The sequence below is a fragment of the Merops nubicus genome, unplaced genomic scaffold (assembly GCF_000691845.1).
Source record: "Merops nubicus isolate BGI_N331 unplaced genomic scaffold, ASM69184v1 scaffold5372, whole genome shotgun sequence".
Taxonomy (NCBI): domain Eukaryota; kingdom Metazoa; phylum Chordata; class Aves; order Coraciiformes; family Meropidae; genus Merops; species Merops nubicus.
In genome coordinates, this window is record NW_008594142.1 from 15,618 (window position 1) to 35,245 (window position 19,628).

Here is a 19,628-nt window from a genome sequence, read left to right on the forward strand (position 1 = left end):
CACAGACTGCGAAGGGATAGAACACAGGGCAAAATATCACAAGGTGAAGGAGAGGACCACCCTTACCCAGTCTACATCTTGCTCTGATCCTGGCGTGTGTGAAGACAGTTAAAGCTTTAGAAGAGGAGCTCCTCAGGCTTTCTGCTGGCCAAAATTCAGTCCTAACACCTGTGAACACATCTCTTAATGTGTGAAGGGAGTAAAATTGCTTCTTCAGAACTCCTGTGCACACGTGCACAGTTCTGCACGTGTCCAAGTGGAAATTACCAAAGCACCCAGCCTGAAGTCTTCCCAGATGCCCTCAGGCCTTGAGCAAACCACTTGTCCTTTAGAAGGAGGTGGGCTGAGAATTGCAGCAAAGGCACGGACATCACCAGAAGCTCAAATATGTTTTTTTCTTACAGAGAAACCCACTGACTGTGTGCACAATTAGTGGGGAACAGGTTTTGTCACTTCCTCACTGTCAGATGCTTCCAAATTCAAGAACACTGAGGAAAGAGAGACCAAAAGGTACCACGAAGAAATGTCATCATTAGTGAAGAGTGGCTGGCATCTGCTATGGACTGGAACAGGCTGGAAGCCTCCAGGTATGGTACAAACTTTCACTGAGGTATTTTTCTGGTGGGTTTTTAATAAAATAACCATGCATAGTCTTCAGCTGACAAAGTGTTACTCAAACCATTACCAGACAGGCAGATCTCAGGAAAATATTTTCTCCATTTTAGGGTTCATGAATGAAAAGTTGCTGAACATATTTTGGTCCATGCTGTTAATCAGTGCTCTGTCAGCACAGGACAGTCTAGGTTTTTCATTTAGGAACTCCTTGTCGAAGTTGCTACAGTCACTTGGAGATTTCTTTAAGGAAAAGAAAAAAAACTGTGTCAAACCACTAATATTCAGATGTTCATTGTGGTGCTACTGGCCCTATGAGGCTGCTTCTTATGGGCTCACCTCAGCCAGGGAACCCACAACACATCTGCCCTTGGTCTTCTGCACAATGATTAGTTACTCCAGCCCAAATCATTGTATCATAGAATCATTAAGGTTGGAAAAGACCTCTAAGATCATCAAGTCCAACCATCACCCAACGCTACCATGACCATTAAACCACATCCCCAAGTGCCACATCAACACAATTTTTTGATGCCTAATAACAAGTCAAATTGCAGTGAAGTTTTGCCTGAGCTCTTAACATCCAACAACCAGTGCTAATCACTTGCTCGTTGCCATCCTATTGAAGTAATAATGGGAATAAATATTACATAGGAAGCACTGAGTGTGTGATCCATTAATTCAGCAGGCAGGGATGTTCCAGGTTTGTAACACACCAGACTGGACTCATCAGTTAAATAACATTTTTGAAGGACTGTAAAATGAAAGTATGATGCACTAGTCAAATTAAATATTACTGCTATGAATAGTTTAATAGGGCTGTTATTAATAGTCAGGATGATCGTGACTTAGTTGACCACCTGGCTACCTGATAATCTCTACAGAATGAGCTGCACTTATGTGGTTAAGGGAAGGTGTTTTAAGTGGCATCCAGACCCTTCCTATGGTAACTGAGAAAGTAATGAGCAGTTTACAGTTTCTCAGGTGTGGGCATGCCAAACCTGGGCTCATAGCCATCAGAAAGTAGTGGCCATGAGGAGCAGGTCAGGTAGCCCAGGCAATAAATGTACATAGCTCTTAATTATCTTCCCATTGACTGTACAGGGAGTGAGGCTGTGGTAGATCCAAGCTGTAGAGGGTTTCAGCTGCTTGCATCTGACGTGCACAACATACCAGGCAGACCCTGAACAATTTAATCTGCATTTGAACATTTTAAAAAAGAGTTAACACTTCCCATTCTGACTGCTCAAGGCCAAGGTTCCTCCATCTAGACAGAGAACATGCATGTGCAGAGTAACTCCAGAAAGTGACCCTGAAAGTCTGAAGGTGTTTTGAAAGCCTTCATTTGGTGACTCTGTAAATCTAAACATGGTTTGAGATCTCTGGCATGAAAGACCCATGTCTGAAGGTTTTAGACAGTGCCCCTAAATAGGTAGGTTTAGAACATTACTGTAGGTCCTGGCGTTGGTTTATTTCTGGCATGTGCTGGAGGGTTTAAATATCTGGGGAAGGACTGACTCAGGAGAGACAGACATGACATGGGTGGAACTGAAAGAAGCTGCATCCTCACCACTCTTGGTTTGAAAGGAGGCTCCATCCTTCTTTCTTCCAAAGCTTCCCAGTTTATCTCCCGGAAAAAGGCGTGCTGGCGGATGTTCCCTCTTGCTCCCAGTCTCCTCTCAGGTTCCCTCACAAAAAGCTGGAGCATTGAAGAAAGAGAAATAACTTAATCTTTCATCAATAACAGTGTGTTCATTAGAACAGTCTGACCAGGTAGGATCTCAGACTTCAAATACCAGCACAGTTGGTGAGAATGTACAGACTCTCACACCTCTGCTAAGTCTCTAACTGGGGAAGCAGTTCAGATTCTCAGCCTAACATGCCAAAACTGAGAGACCTTGGCCATGTTTCTTTACAGGTGAGAGGACAATTTGCTACAGCAGCACCAACATGTGTCTGAGCTTGCCAATATAGAACTACACAGGAGGAATACCTGAATTGCACTTGTGAGCATTTCTCTGGGCAATTTCTTCTTATCAAAGCATTTTTTATCAATATAAGCATAATTTTTTAAAACATTAGCCTAGCCTATGTGGCATTACATTCATTTCCTATGATTTTGGACACTTGGAGTGTCTGTATTTGACCCTTTATCATTAATAGAGAAAACCAGTGTAGGTGTAAATCATCTGACCTCTTCTACACACTTAGAGATGAGATAAAAGACACCTGAAGTGTTTGCTTCTCTCCACTGACTACCTCAGATGCTGACAACCATCTGCTTTGTCAAAAGACTCCCAACTCAGATAGATTGTGTTGCATACTGCAGGTTAGAAGTCCTGTGGAGGACCAATTCTGCTGAAGACAGGGAGAAGTTAGAAGTGGGGGCATATCTTTTCCCCATCAGATACAGGCAGGTCTAAGCCCACTCTTCAGTTGAGTGTAACCATAGTGTAACAGTTCCTAGTTGTTTTTATGGTGATTCAGGAGCCATTTGGCTCTGGAAGCAGCTGAAGTGTTCTGGGGGAGAGTTTTGGGAGCACTAAATGCTTCAGAGCTCCTCTCACCGTTCGTGAGCAGGACATAGAGCTGAAGTATTGCTGTAATGCTGGGGGTGAATAGTTTAAAATCCATCTTTACATCTGCAGCCAAATGTCTGGGGGCCTCCAGGCCAGCTGGTCCATGAAACACCAGATCCTAATCTCCCTAAAGTAAATGGAGAGGAATAGTGGTGATATTTGATAGCAGGTAACCTGAATACAGCCAGGATGTCTTACTTCAGGAGTAAAGGCAAATTTTCAGAAACACTTTACTGTTGGAGGTCATCTCAAAATGGACTTGGATGCACATGGTAGAAGTTTCTTGCTCCTCTATCTGCCTAACAGCAAGCACAAGATAAGAGTGGCAGCAAAATATCTGATGTATGAACTGTTGAGGGCCTGTTTGAAAAACCCTGAGGCATTGTTTGGTTGGACACTATGGGCAAAGCCTTATCAAAAGTGATGTGTCCTACAGACAACTGGTGACACAGCAGTGTACATTCCATAGGCTGCATTCTGTGCTGACAACACAGGCATTAAGCAGGGTGGAATATGTGATTATCCAGAGTCAGTGGCAAGGAGAATAGTCCATAGTGGAGAAAATGTTTGGGTTTTTTTTTAGTTCCTAGGCAAAAAAGTTTATTGATTGGTATAGATTGATATAAAGATGATGACTACCTCTAATCTTGACAAAAGTACAGGCTGTTTGTGCAGAAAGATGGCAGTGGATGTCCCAGACAGAGACATTCAAAACCTCAGCCTGCTAGGGAATGTCTCTCTGAACAGCTGCTTTGCATTGCTTTCATTATTGTCATTTTATAATGATATCTAAACATCCAAACTTTGCCATGCACAGCACAGAGGCTAAAACAATCTCCTGTTCTCTGTTTTTTTTTTTTATTTTCCAGTGGAATGGTGTATGTTGTCCTGCCACTTTGTAAATGCAAAAGTCAAGGGACTATAGGTCAAATATGATCAAAACCTCATGATGAACATGTTAACTCACATCAGCTGAGCCAGTATAAGCCTCTGTACATGCTCTATGCACCATGATTCATCTTGAGTTAAAATGTCTTAGCTTAGATCATGTTCAGCATCATCTCAAAGCCCAGCTGAGAGGAGATAACTTGTTAGACTAGTTGTGGCTTCATTGCATTTTTGTCATTCAACTCCTGAATAATTTGCCCCCCAAACCAGGGAGGCTACAATGCCAAATGGCATGGGGTTGAGAAGGGGACTATGAAAAAATTAGTGTATTGATGGAAAGGAGCCTAAAAGACAAAGAGGATGCTCATTAGAGGGACACAGGAGAGTGCTCCACTCAGAAAAGACTCTGTGCATTCTTATGCAAGAGATTGAAAGGGCCAAAAATCCAGATGACATGATACTACTTGGTTGAGTAGCTCCACCACTTCAGGACACAGCTCAGGCTTTGTTTTCCTGCCCTTTGTGTGTGAAGATGCAAAATATTCTCTACTGAAAATCAGGCTGAACACCAAATCAATCTACCCTGGTTGTCCTCATACCTCTGAGGGACAAGAACTGCTTCAAAGCCATAATTATCAAGGAAGTCACTTAGTTAAGTCCCTTAGTTTGAAGCCCAACAGAAAATCTTTTCCTGGGTTTACCATGCCTTGCACCTTAGGAATTGCTCTTCAAAGAAATTAATCTCTGCTGGTATCTGATCCTAGCTACTGCATGTGAGGAACCATCATCACAACTCAGGAGAAAGAAGACACAAAGATGGCCTTACAGCTTAGGTCAGGTGAGCTTTGAGGTCCACAGCCAAGCGACCCTCTCTGGTCCTATGAGTAAATTCATTTCTCTGAGCAACAGCTGAAGATGTATAAATCAAAGATGACAGTTCTGGCAAGAAGACTTTCATTTGATGTGTGGTAACTCTTACCTTCACCAAGATGTCCTTGGCATCCTTGTCGAGCCAGCGAGGGTAGAATGGGTTGTCCATACGGATAGACTGGAAAAGTTCCTCTTCGTCTTGGCCATGGAAAGGAGACTGGCCAATGAGCATCTCATACAGGAGGACACCAAAGGACCACCAGTCAACGGAGGTGTTGTACTTCTGCCCCAGCAATATCTGCCCAAGGAGACAAAGGGAGACAGGGGGTTTTGTATTTTTCTCCCTCCAGTGTGGGGGGTGGGGGGTGAGCGAGTGGTCACATGGTGCCCAGATCCCACCAGGGACACTTTCCCCTAGACCAGGCTGCTCAAAGCCCCATCCAACTTGCTGTGGAATGTTTCCAGGGAGGAGACTTCCACAACCTCTCTGGGCAACCTGATCCAGTGTCTCACCACTCTCACAGTGAATAATTTCTTCCTAACATCTAATCTACGACTAGGGCAGATGCAAAATGTCTGACATGAGTATTTCAGCTTTAGAAGGATGGCCAGACCATGACCTCTGCTTTGCACCGAGTGGGACAGGAGAGGTGCTTGTCCCTGCCTGCAGCACGAGCCAGAGTACCTGCCAGTGGTGCAGGGCTGTGGTGCAAGGAGCTCCAAGTCAGAACCCCACCCGGGTGCCAAAACAATCCTTCACACCACAGGTAACAGATTTCATGTCACTCTTAAGTTGTTTGATCAAATCCTTGCCTACCAGAGAGATCTCAAACATAAAAAGTGAGGCAAGCCATCTTTTGCCTGCTTTCCAAGTTATTCCAAGGGTTCTAATCAGGCTTGTGAAGTCCAAGAAGACAAATGGTTAAGCCTTAGCATTTTGGGACTGATTTAACTCACACAAGCTGTATTTTACCAGTATTACCCATTATAAGGGCACTTTAGGGCTATCAGTCAGTAGAAATGGTGTGACTCTATCCCAGAAAAATCTGCCCCTGGAAAAACATGTGAAAGTCGTGGCAAATCTGTCCTCTTGAGACCAGCCACGTTATAGGTAGAGGAATTTGTCCTCAGTTTATTGCTTTGTGTCTTTTTCTGTCATCTACGAAGTGAAGACTACTTTCAGTGACCACAAGGGGTCAGTTGGAGGTTTAACGTCTCCCAAAAAGGGATGTGTCATTTTTTTTCCCCCTACAAACTTGGCCAGACATCATCAAGTTCTCAAACTTCCCCTCTGAGAAAGCAAAATTAATCTCACCTGCCTTTAGATATCTGTTATGGAAATAGCTAGAGCTGAACCACTTATCATTATCTCCTTTTATAGCCAAGGAAGAGAATTAGACCCGTTTTAGACATTCTGCTAAATATCTGCCTGCTCTAAAATACAACCCTCTGTTTGTCTCCTTTGGTTATCACATTTTTATGGAGTTTTACCTTTTGAGGCATTAAAAAGTCTGGAAATTGAAATGAAATGTTTTCTAGCAGTCAAAGAAAAGATTTACTAGCTTTGCAATTTCATTTCAGGGTTTTTTTTTTTGGTTGTTAAATATCTTTTTTAAATAAAAAAATTGCTTGCCTGTTGACCCATAGCTCCTTTATTTGCATGGTTGTAGCCAAGGTGCTGGGTCTGTAACAAATCAGATTTGTGACAAAAAATCCAGTGCTCCTGCCTCTGCCAGGAGAGGTGATCCATGAACTCTGGCAGGGCTCTCACTTTAGAGGTTGAATGTTTTATATGCATTCGTTGAATCTCTAAAATAAATGATGGTGCAGAAATAAAACCCTGAGCTATTTTAGTCTTTTTTTCTATGAAGTAAAATCACAGATAATGGATTAGCACTTGGCTCTTTTCAGGATCAGAAAATAGCTTTTTTTTTATTTTTTTGAGGGGTTGTTTTAAATAAAAGCATATTGAAGAGGAATAAAAGAAAATTGCAGCTTGATGGCAGAGCACACTTACACTTGCTGTCAGACAATACAAATCCAATTGATTTGAAGAGACCAGCTCTTGTGTCAGCAGTGGTGTAACCTAGACCAGAATTGAGCCCTCGGTGCACAGTAAAAGATCAATGAATTATAGTGAAGGGAAAAAAAAAACCCAGAAGCTTTAAAAGCTATTTGGAACGTACCCATATCCATCATGAAAAGACTAAAACCAAGGAATGGGAGCTTGAAAGGTAAATAAATGGATGTCAGGGTGATGTCAGACTTGATGCATGGATGACTTGTAGGTTCTTCTCTGAGCTGAAAAATGTTTTCTTTGGCCCCAGTTTGCCACCTAATTAGTCAAAACCTCTACATAGTCAAATCTATCATTGTGTGAAGTCACCAGGTTAGGGAACTTTCTATTTTCTGCAAGGATCTAGTCCAAATATCTAAGTTTAGTGGTGGGGTGGTGGGGTGTGTGTGACCCACAAGTTTCTGTCTGGGGAAATGTCATGGTTACAGGGGCTGGGACCAGTTTATCCTTATGTGGGTAGAACCAAAACTGTGTATTCTATACTCTCTATGTCAGTGCTCATGGGCTGTTAAGAAAATCATGGGTAGCAGCTGCCCCGGACAGACCTCACACCCCAGGCTATAACAGATAAGGAAAGAGGTTCGAGACCCACTGCATGACTCATAGGCTGATATCAACCCATTGTGAGATGCTCCACCCAGGGGGCGGCGCCAAGTGCTCCCACCTGGATATAAACTGGGGTTCAGGACAGCACAGGGGGCCTTACCCACTGGATTTCCAGAGGACAAGAGCTACCAGATCTTTTCTACGAGACCACTGTTTCATCTGGCCTGCTACCACCACCCTAACTACAGAGTATCAGGTTGTATTCTGACTCTGCCTGTGGTTTTCCTTTGTATTATTGCTTTTATTTTATTTTTTTTTTCCTTATTAAATTGTATTTCTGACTTGGAGTCTCTCACTGGTTTGTTTTCAAACCTTTACAGGAAAAAAAAATGGAAAGAAATGAGGGGAAGGACAAAGGATCTCATGCTGGGCAAGCTGGAGTCTGGTGTGTGGCCACTCAGTTTTATTTCATGGGCACATGGAGGCCAGGCTTTCTCTACCAAGTATCTGTAGATATCAACTGCAGGAGAAGAGGAGCTGATGGAATGTTTTTGCATGGAGCTTGGAGACTATCTCCATGCAAACCCCAGCTTCCCTGAGCCAAGGGGATGGAGCAGGACCTTAATAGAAGCTCTGCCTTGCCCTTATTAACTGAAGCACACCCTGGCCCTGATACAACTCCATCATCTCTAGTTTTAGAGCCTCCTTCACCAGAAGGCACCTTGTGGAGCCATGTCCTCCAGGGATGGATTGATGCAGGGACAAGAGCTGCCCTGGCACCGTGCACAGCCCAAGCAGAGAAGGAGGCATTCCAGCCTGGAGTTAGCAGGTCAGGTCCCAGCTGTCCTCCAGGCAGCAACACCTCTCTTCTGACTGCTGGCTTCTAGAGGGAGGATGTATGACCACTCCCATGTTTTTGTTTCCAAGCATCTCCATGCCTTTTACAATCAACTATTGGTTGGTTTTTTTTATCTAGACAGACCTTCAAGCTTATGGGTGTGCCTCTATTCAGTGTCCCAGAGAGCACATCCCAGAGGGAAGGTGATCCCCAATCTCTGCTTTATTGTGGACTCATTCTCTCTTCTCTAAGAGATGGTTAATCAATGAGGAGGAAGGGAGATTCACCTCCAGGTGGACATTTTTTCCCACATTTCTCTATTTTCTCCCTCAGTGATGATGAAAATTATTCCTTAGAAGTGTCCATAGCTCCTTACCACCCAGCAAGGAGCCTGTACATCCATGAAAACAGTTAGCTAGCTAGGGAACTTGCTTCCCATTCCTCGTGCTGTTTCTGTCCCTGAATTGCAGGACCTGCATCTTGGAGCTTCTTCTGCCATGGCCCAAACTGGATTTCCATTAAGCATCCTGTTTCTTGGTTAAGCCAAGCACCACTTTGTCCCCAGGCTCATTTGCACAAAAAATGAATGAGCCACAAAAATATTCAGTGCCAGAGAGCAACGTGGGCTCTGAGTCCAAGAGAAATCCAGTTTCTAGCCTGGAATTGCTCAAAAGCAGGTTACTACTCTTTGCACCCTGCACCACTGACTGATAGTCATGTCTTAGGACATGTCCTCTGTCCCACAGCAGCTTGCTGACCTCCCTGGAGCCCACACCTACCTCAGGAGCAATATAGTCAGGAGTCCCACAGAAAGTACTCGTCTTCGCATCTCCAAACATGTTCTCCTTGCACATCCCAAAGTCAGCAATTTTGATGTGCCCCTCATTATCCAAGAGGACGTTGTCTAGCTTCAAGTCTCTGGGAAGGAAGAGAAGGAAACCTCTCTTTTAAAGTGTTACAGAGCCACACAAGTTGTTTTAGCAGGTTACACTTAGTAACTTGCTGTCTGCCTCTACATAGTGCCTTCAAGTCTACATAAGGTTAAACAAGGAACTGCTCTCTTGGACATCAATATCTTGCTGTCTGCCTGTACATAGTGCCTTCAGGTCTACATATGGTTGAATGAGGACCTGCTCTCTTGGACATCAATATCTTTCTTCTTCATTCCTCCTGTCCCAGCACTGATTCATTTGTTGAAGAAGACTTTGCCCGAGATATCTTTTAGCAGGACCTGTTTTGATAGGACGAGGAGTAATAGCTTAAACTAAAAGAGGGGAGATATAGACTAAATCTAAGGAAGAAATTTTTTTGTAAAAGTGGTGAAACACTGGCCCAGGTTGCCCAGAGAGGTGGTTGATGCCCCATCCCTGGAAACATTTCAGGTCAGGTTGGATGGGGCTCTGAGCAACCTGACCTAGTTGAGATGCTCTTCTCAGTTCAGAGAGGGGTTGGACAAGATGGCCTTTAAAGGTCCTTTCCCACCCAAAACTTTATATCATTCTATGGTTCTATGCTCTGCTAAAAGCTACATCCTTTGAGGACACAGAGCAGTGAAGCTTAAAAGGGCTTTGTGCCAGCTGGTGCTTCTGCCCTAACACAACCTGGAGAAGGTGAGCAAGAAGGGACCAGCTAATGCTCACTTTGTCCTTCTGTGAGCGTCTCAGGACTCTCTCTGAAGCTCTTTCCAGATCTTCCTCTCAGGGCTGGAAGACGTAAGGCCCCGCAAGCCCTACACGGCTTGCAGAGGGTCAGAATAATCCCAGACATCATCAGAACACCCACCACAATTTCACGTCTAGGCTGCACTATCTGAGCCCCAGGGATTTACAAAACCCTTCACACAAAACTGCCAAGCTGTCGTTTCAGGCTCTGAGCTACTGTGGGAAGCAAAGAGCCCAGAGAGAGAAAAAAAGAGAAAAAGCACAGAGAAGGAAATAAAAGCAAGTGAGCTGATGAATCATGGTCATTGACAGAGAACAAAGAGGTCCCCACGTGGGAACTACCTCTGAATGCAGAAGCATGTAAAGAAAGAAAGAAAAAGACTGAAAGAAAGGAAGGTTGGCATGGTTTTTACATGATTTTTTTTTGTATTTTACCAAAAGTTTTGTTTTTCACTTAAATGATGACTCAGGGAGATGTTTGGAGCAGTGATGCTGCACTTCACCTGGGAGGCAGGTAGAATTTGGGTGGCCTGGTCTCAGGGCAGCCGTGTTCCTGTACTGCCTGTCCTGTGCTATCAGTCATGCTCCTCGTCAGGGCTCCCACAGCACCCAGCCACATCTGCCTGTGGCCACTGCTGAGGACAGAACTGGTCTTTCCCAACCTCTGCTGATTCACAGCTTACACACATTTTCCACATCTCAGGCAAGAGTCCTAACCACGAGGTTGCTCTGTAGCTACTCTCCTGGTGACAACTCTTTTACAATGTGGTATTTTTTTGCAGAAGCAGCTTTGGCTCCCTGAAAGAAGATGATTTCTAATACACAATACTCCTGAGATGATCCCCTACAATTGCCTCCCTCTGTGGAAAGCTCCTCGTCTCCCTTCAGCCAGGTCCCAATCAGGGTGGGGGACCTTTTAGTGTCTACAAACTGAATTGTCGTCATGGGGCAATGGTTCACTGCTGCTAGAAGATGGCCCAAGAAAAAGTGGGAGTCATCAATCAAAAAGAAATATAGAAAACACTTAGACATTTGCCTTACAAGTGGCAGACACTCCTGTTGTCACATTTTCCAGCTGGAATGACTTATTTTAGTTACACCATTGAGCTCAATCTCTGGCTGCCAGCACTGCTTTTATTCATCTGGTAGATTGAAGGCAAACAAAAACCCCATCACCTACAGTTCTCTTTCATTATTTTGATGAGTCTCACACTCATTGGCTCCAGGGATTGGAGTTTCTGCCAAAAAACGCCTTGGCTCATTCATTAAAATTGAAGGCAATGTTTCTAAACGTAGGTGCAGGAGACAGAACAGCTGGATACATTATTCTGACTCCATCCCAGTTTCCAAAATGAGTTTTATTCACTTTCCTAACTGCTTAGTGAGCTCTGACTGAGATACTGATGGCTGTGCATACTCAGCTGACCTTGGTGTCATTCTCTTCAATAAAAAAAAAGGAAAAAGGAGGAGAACTGGTTAAATCTTTTCTCTCAAAGCTTGATATCTAAAGCAACGCTGCACTGACTCCTGGCAATGAGCTGTTTCCTCCTATCACCATGCTACCTGATGTCTAGATATCCAAATTTCCCACATTTCCTGAGACTCCAGACTCTAAATATCTCTCTCCTTTCATGAGGAAACGGGTCCCAAACCCTGACACACCACTGACGTAGCAATTCCAAGTGAAAATAGGGATTACAAACTAAATGGCAGCACTAAGAGTCCTGCCACAAACTCATCAAGTCCTGCAGACATTTTTAATCAACTTTTCTGAGAAATCTGAGTAAAAATGACAGACATGGCTAAGTGGTGGCACTTCAGAAAATGTTTCCCTTCAGCCACCCAGAACAATAATTAGAGCCAGAAACTTGCTGAGACCGTAGAGAGCATCTTAGCTTAATGCCACCGATATTGATCTCATGTTTACACAATCACCATCTTTGGTCAATAAAGACTATAAATGGCTCCCACATGAGCACTGATAATGAATAATAAGGTGAGTTTATATGAATTAAAGCTTGTGTTTTATTGGGAGAGTGGGTTGTAAACAAGCCATTCACTTTAAGCATTTGTTCTAATGTTCACACTGCATGACAAACATTGAAACAAGCTCATTTTGGTTTCAGCAAACACTGCTTTAGTGAGCTTTCTCATTTATTTGTGACAAGCTATTTGCTTCCTGCTTTTATGGAAGGCTGTAATGTAGTAAGTAACTTCTGCCATGAGGATGAGCTGGACTGGAGCTCTGCAGAAATTCAGTTCCTTGTTTCAGCCATGGGAAAAAAAAAAAACAAACTATGGTGTAATTTCTGCAGCCTGTCATGCTCCCATCTTGTCTATGTCTTTTTGTGTGTCTGAAGCACAACCCTTGTGTATTAGATCAAAGAACCTGTGTGTAACTTTGAAGCTCCTAGCAAAGTCAAGCAGGAGGTGGAATGGGCAGTTTTGTAGTAAATGACTTCTTCTCCTTGGGATCTGATAGGTTGATGCCAGGCTGGAGGGGGCTTGGAGAAACCTGATCTAGTGGAAAGTATCCCTGCCCATGGCAGGGGGGGTGGAACTAGATGAACTTTAAGGTCCCTTTGAAACCATTCTATGATAATGGACTAAGTTCATACCAGTAACTCTGGGAGAAGAATCTTCTCTCTGAGTGCAGCTCCCTGCAGTGTCCTACCCAGTCCTCACCAGCTCCCTGTAGAGCTCACTGGTAGAAATGGGCACTTCTGATATGCACTCTAACACAGGTTTGATGAACCTAATAAAGCTCACTCTCTGCTTACTGCAAGAAGAGCTTGGGCAGCTAGCTTGGATTCATGATGGCAGATGAGATGAATCCCATCTCTCCATGGAGCTGTGCACAGCAGACCTGTTAATAACCCCCAAATTAAGGTATATTACTGCCTGCCTGCTGCTGTTACTTGAGCTGAGCTTGTCACCACTGTCCCAGGGTAACCAGCCCAGTGGATACACCAAATTTCTCATGGATCTTATATATGTTCATACATGAAAAGCTTAAACTGGGTGCCTGTGCTGGGTGCTGTATGAATGACTCAGTGTAAACGCATCAAAGGGCTTGTTATAACATTAACTGAAGTAGAACTGGATTCTCAAAGTGGGCTCAAACCTGCCTTTGCTACTCTATCTCTTCAAAACAAAACAGCCAGACTGGAAAAGGGAAATCTGCATGGAAATGCAATACCAGAAAGTACATCCAAGTAACAGTATCTCAGTTACCATCAGTGCTTGTAGGGAGAGCAGGAAAGGTTTAACATGCTAGCCACTAAAGAGTAAAATTACCTGTAGATTATGCCCTTGGAATGGAGGAACTGGAGCCCACATGTGATTTCAGCAGCATAAAACCTGAGTGACAGAAGGGACAAGTTAGAATGGATACTTCCCAACAGGCACTTTCTTCTAGACCCAAAAAGGTGGAAACTTTGACTCCACAGGAGCCAAAACTTCTTTAAGTTCCTAGAAGGCTTGGAGTGTCTCCAGAAGGCTGGGAGTAGTGGGGTTTTACAGGTAACTGTGAGAAACCCCAAAGTATGGACATATCTAGCAGCCCAGCTCCCACTGAAATCACTTTATGAACTAGCAGTGATTCGGAGCCTCCTCATCTTCAGGGATCTGGAAGCCACATTTTTTTTGATATGCAGCTGCATGGGTTTTTGATATGCAGCTAACTCTGAGGACATGTCCCTCAATGCTCAAGGACGTCTCCAGATCAGCTGTGAAGCAAAAAATCAGCTGTGAAGCAAAAAATGACTTGCTCTTGATGTTTTATCCAAGATGTGAACTAGCTGGCAGCTTGGTGGTCTTTCTCTGGGGCGTTTTTGAGTTTGAGATCTTTGTTCTCAACACGTCTGCCTAAAGGAGAACATCCCATCCTGCTGCAAAGAGGCAGCATAAGGCTGAAGAATCGTTGCACGTTGGAAGTGCTCTCCCAGCAGAATGTAACCACAGGATCACCCATCCCTCCAGCTCTGAGCCCTCAGTCCTCAATGTTAACTCTGAGCCTTCAAATGCTTTTGGAGAAGTAATGAAATTAAACACTAATTTAAATGAGGTTGGGCTTTTTTGTTTTGTTTTGTTTTAATTATTAAATAAAAATTAACTCCTGTAGGGTTTTCAGTATTGACTTTCAAAATACTTTCTGCTTGCAGCAGGATTAAAAGCACCTTTCATTTATTCTAATTTTTCTATTTACTTTAATCAAAGCTAAATAAATTTTTAATTCTCTGTTGGTGCATTAATTTTTTGTTTAAATTTATCTTTTGCACTTTTGATAGGTTTTGTCTCTTCCTCCACCCCCTCTCTGAACCTTTAAAGGGGAAAAGGGAAAAATCCCATTACTTCTAACAAACAACAGTTTCACCTCTGATCACTGGAGTAGGATCCTCAGCTTAAGCAGGTCCTGAAGCTTGGCTACAAACCACCCAGTATTGTAAAGACAAAGATATTTGGGTTCACAGATGACTGAAAAGGCATAAGTGAGGTTTCTTTGATGGTGGTAAATCTGGGGTGGAGGTTGGCTCCATGATGTTGTCATTGAGGCCTCCAATTATGGGCTGAGCAACAAAGAACAACCCCAAAGCTGCTGTAATTCACATCAGACACCTGTGGGTTACTTTAAAATGTCCATGTAAATAAGATCTCAGGCATGCTTGGGGCTGTTTATAGACCGTGGAGGCACCTCCAGAGGTAAGGTCTCAGCTGGACTGAATGGTGATGTGCTGGTGATTTCCTGGGTGATGTACTCTAGGTGATCCTCCTCTGGGAGGTTGGTTGGACTACATGATCTTTTGAGGTCTTTTCCATCCCCTAACATTCTGTGAATTCTGTTCCTTTGAAGTCCTCTGCTTGAGGGTCTGCAGGCTTGGGAAGGGGACTAATGCAACAAGCAGGGCAGCCTAAGGGACCGTGTCTATCCAGCTCAGCTCTTGGCCCTCAAAAAAAGTTTGTGGGACTGTGCTGAGGTTAGCAGAAAATATGAGAGCTAGGTCACAGGCTCGAAGGAGGTCTCTGGGTGGCAGGCTGAAGGAGAAGCCTGCAGGCAGATGGAATGCTGACAAGGGTGTAGCAGCATCTGCAACGCTTCCAGATAGAAATAGCTTCCGTGGTTGACCAAGAATGCAAAGCAAGGTCACTTCTGACTGAAATCAACTGTGTGGATGGGCTCTAAAAAGCCTTCTGTGGGAGGGGAAAAAGGGCAGGGAGAGGAAGTGACTTGCTCCAAGTGCATCACTGAGTTGGGGTGGTGACCTGTGTGTCTGGTCTGTGTTTTGGGCAGTTTGGAGGGAGCTGGGATAGCGAGTGATTCTGCTTCCAGCACAAGCATGATCCACGCTTTGGAGCTGGGTAAGGTGCAGGGAGGTTAGAAGGTTTGCCTGAGGTCTCCTCTACAGGACAGTAGCAGAGCTGGGAATAAAATCCAGATCCCTGGTGTCTGCAGCTGCTGCCTTTGCCTCTGCCACGTGTGTGACCTGCAAGCCAAAAGGCAATAATAACATCTTACGTTGCTCTGGGAAGGTCGAACTTATGACAGCTCTGGATGTGGAACATGAGGTCTCCTCCGTTGAGGTATTCCATCACAAAGAAGAGGTTTTCCTAAGGAATGAGACAAGATGCCAATAAGGGCTGCAGAAGGGCAAGATAAAAATAAAAACCTCCCCAAACCCCCAGAAAGCACTTGAAAAGAGGAAGGAAAAGATGACAGCATGGGCTTTGGAGAGAAAGCTGTTTCTTTTTTTCAGATTCCTCATTTTCCCTCTGTGTTCCCTGAGCCCACACTCACCCTCTCTGCTCTGATTTGTATAAATTGTGTTAGCAAACAGTGCAAATCCACTTAGCAACCAGCTGGTGCCACTGATTTTTACCAGCAGACCTCAAGGCTCACTAGAAGGGGATGAGTAACTCTACAATTCTTTATAACAGAAGGACAGAGGGACAAGCTTCCTGAGGGACCAGTGAAAGGGGCAGAAGTAAATCCCAGGTCTCCTCTGGTCCCCAGCCCAGTGCATTCTCCATCCAGTGCAGTGGTCTCAAGCTGGTGTTACCTCCATCCCTGCACTTCTCTTGTGGAGGCACATGGCTCTGACCTTTTCAAGTTATCAGAGACACTGGCCAGGTGCTACAACCTGTTTTAAGCTCACATTTGATTTTAAACCTGGGAGCTTCTCACACATCTGAAGTTAGTCATCTCCACGCTATGTTAAAATTTATTCATATCTTCTCTTTGTTGCCTGTCACAACAATTTGTGTTTGAAAATAGAGTACGTTTCACTTACATTTTTAACAGTTAAAAGGAAGATTTTTATCCACGAGGTCTCATGTAAGCATCTCTGGCAACAAGCCAGGACCTGGCTATTTTATAAAACAACAGTGTTTGTTCCTTTCAAATAACAGCTGTCTGCTCTAATTTGTGCAATTTCTTTAGCCAGATCCTTTTAATTACAGAACTCTTTAAATTCAAACGGGTGTCTGGTTGGAAACCCCACTTGTCATCCAACAAGCACAGGGCAAGACCTGGTCTCCTAGGAAAAGAATATGAATTTTGCCAATAAACCAAGTGGATGCAGGTTTTCAGTTTGAAGGTCTTGCACCTGCAGCTGTCTGTGCCCATAAGACTGTTTAAGCAACTAAGAAGGCCAAATGGAGATGGGCAATTTAGTACAGAAATGAATAAGTCTTGGCAAACACTTGAACAGATGCTCTTTGTGAAGGTACACAGGGAGGTGATAATGTTTAGCCAACAACAGACCAGCAGCCACATGTATCTCACTGGGACAGAAGAAACCTCTTGGATCTTCCAATGAGTCAGATTCAGCTTCAATGGACCAGGAAGGAGAAAACCTCTGGGTTACCCTCGAGACACCACTGATTTTGGCTACACCTTATCATGCATCTTTAAGGATATCTTCAAGTCCATGTTTATTCAGTGGAACAAGCAGTCGTGCTCTGCTTGCTCATGGATTTGAAGAACTATTTATAAACCTATTTAATTGAACTGTGGACTCTAACTTGAAACTGGGGACTTTGGCAACATTGTTCTGTCATGAGGAAAGAAAAGGTGGACAACCTCTCCAATTAATTTGCATCCAAAGATCATTATATATAGATTCTGTGGCTCAACTCTCTAAAGCTATGAAGTTGAAGACTACAAACTTGACTTGCACATGGGTATATACTGAAGTTCATGGTCTGCCAGGTGCTATAGGGTGCTACATAAAAAGTTTTTGAAAAGATGGCATCAGTGTGACTTTTCTGCTCTGAGACTTGGAAGTTCCCCTTGCTTCTTAAGAAAGGTCAGTTGACTGGAATGGCCCATGCAGGAGAACTGCTTGAGGTCAGCTCTAAGTACGTCATGAGTAGCAGGATATAATTAGACAGTGTATGATGCAACAAATTGTTGGAGACAGTTCCTGAGATCTACAGAGCTGTGGAACATGTCAAAAATGGGAAGTGGCAAAACCCATGCTTGAAACCACCAAAAAGTCAACAGTGTGGTAGAGGTTAAAGGGTTAGAACTGCATGAAGGACATGTTTGCAGACAGGCTCTGACCTCCAGTTCCTCTTGTTCTGGGAAAGTTATCTGATGGCTCCTGTCTGCTACTGCCAGGCTTTGAAGGCTGTCAGCACCTGGAGCAGGCACAGGGGGTTAAGTGGGTACTTCCCAAGATGTGTCAGCTGGGATGACTTTGTCATGCAATAGTCCTGCATCAGGGCTGTTAAGCAAACCAAGAGGAGTGCTGTTCCTCAGTGCTGAGACCTACACAGCTCTGAAGGAGGCTTGGGAAGAGCCCCTCACCTTAACCCTGCAGACAGGTGACAGAGGACTTGCTGACCACCTATGAGAGCATCCTTGGGTAGCAAACACTCCAGCCAAACTTCTGGTCATAGTTCCAGACTCACGTGGCAGAATAGAACAAGCTTGGCCTCATGGCAGAGTTTTGGCTCATCTTTTACAACTACAGAGCTCAGGGAGGACTGTAAAGGGATTTCCAGCACGCAGCGGTGGACACTGACCCAGGAGAGTTGGCACTAGTTGTCTTGAAGACATCCATATACCATCCATTCCCTACTTTTAGACCATCTTCCAGGTACCTTCTCCACTGTGTAGCAGAGGGCACATGACAAAGCTGTCTGTGGGAGGACAAAGTGCTGCTCCTCCAGCAGACAGAACCATACAACATGGTGTTGGCCAAGAGTTAGACATCTACAGGTGTCCATCCTGCACATAAAACAACACATTCCCCTGTCTGAGTCCATCCTGCCAGGTGCTGGAAGACTTGGTTACTGCAACGACTCATTTTCTTGCCCCATGCATCCCTCAGTGCCTGTGCTGAGGTGAGCTCCTGCTCCTCTCTGCAGAGCCATCTGCTCCCTCTGCCTCTGCAGGACGTGGCAGGGTTGGAGTTAAACCAACCTGCTTCTCTTCTGCCTGCGACTGCTGGGAGGATGAATAGTCCCTATCAGAGCTGCTTTCAACTTTATAAACAATGAGGATAAAGGCAGCAGTGTTTAAATTGATCTTTTGAAGGTACATCCTATAACAAGCTCTTAAATCCCTCAAACCAGCTGGAAGCCCTCCAGAGCACTTCTCTGCAGAGATTTTCAGGTTCTGTTTCCTTTGCATTTGAAAGCGTCCATACAAATACACAATTTAACATCATTTACTGAAGGGCAAAAACTCCTCTTCCCAGGGCTTCCAGGAGGATGGATATCAGAATAATTAATTCTGCAGTACAGTGTGGCTTTACCCTGATTTAGAGCAGTTCCTCTAACAAAAGGATCCACGAGGAGAAGGCTTCTCAATGCAGATAAGTGACCTAACCCCACCTCATGCCCACTGCATCAGGCTGGTCCTTGCCAAAAGGAAGGTGCTCTTCTTCTGATTCTTGCCTCATATTTTCATCCAGTCTGGATGCTCACCCCTGCTTCAGATCTGTTTTATTTCATGGGATAGATGGGAGCCACAGGCCTCTCATCTAGGGATGAGCAAAGCCAATTCATCAGGGATTCAAGCAACCCCAGTTTTATTTTTATTCTCTGGTTTAAAAACTTTATTTTTTCTCTTGTGTAGTATCAGTCTGTCTTCTGGAGATGGCAGCATTTCTTACAGCTGTCCAATAATACAGCCCAGTCCCTGCTCTCACAATTTATGTTGGATTGGGTGGGATCTTGGAAAGAGACTCATTTTCTCAAAGCTAGTAAAAAAATTCTGTGAAGATTTGGGGTTTTAAAAAGAAAAATCACCAGGAGAAAATCTAAACCAAAAGTCGTCAAATTTATGAAACTTAAATATTTTATCAGCTGAAAAAAAGGTGGGAAAAAATAACAGTTTTTATTTTTAGAAGTCAACTTTTTTTCAGGATAAAATGTAGCTATGCTGCAGACCTTTAGAAATCTCAAGCAAAACTGAGTGCATTTTGGGCTGATTCTCCTCAGAACTGGAGAATGGAGTCATAGAATTGTTCTGGTTGGAAGAGATCTTCAAGATCAATCATCCATCACTTAAGAAACCCATGCCTGTAAAGGTTTCAAATTTTTGATGTTAC

General features: G+C 44.0%; 1 protein-coding gene across 1 annotated transcript in view; it reads right to left on the reverse strand.

The window, feature by feature from the left end:
• Positions 1-533: 533 nt before the first annotated feature.
• The window catches only part of PRKCQ (protein kinase C, theta), a gene marked incomplete at its 5' end in the record, with an annotated part of 32,715 nt that continues 13,620 nt past the window's right edge, over positions 534-19,628 (reverse strand). Inside the window, 6 exons of the mRNA XM_008935643.1 lie at positions 534-855; positions 2,183-2,311; positions 5,059-5,247; positions 9,190-9,328; positions 13,369-13,431; positions 15,587-15,678. Coding sequence (XP_008933891.1) covers positions 700-855; positions 2,183-2,311; positions 5,059-5,247; positions 9,190-9,328; positions 13,369-13,431; positions 15,587-15,678 — 768 coding nt within the window. The remainder of the gene's footprint in view (positions 856-2,182; positions 2,312-5,058; positions 5,248-9,189; positions 9,329-13,368; positions 13,432-15,586; positions 15,679-19,628) is intronic.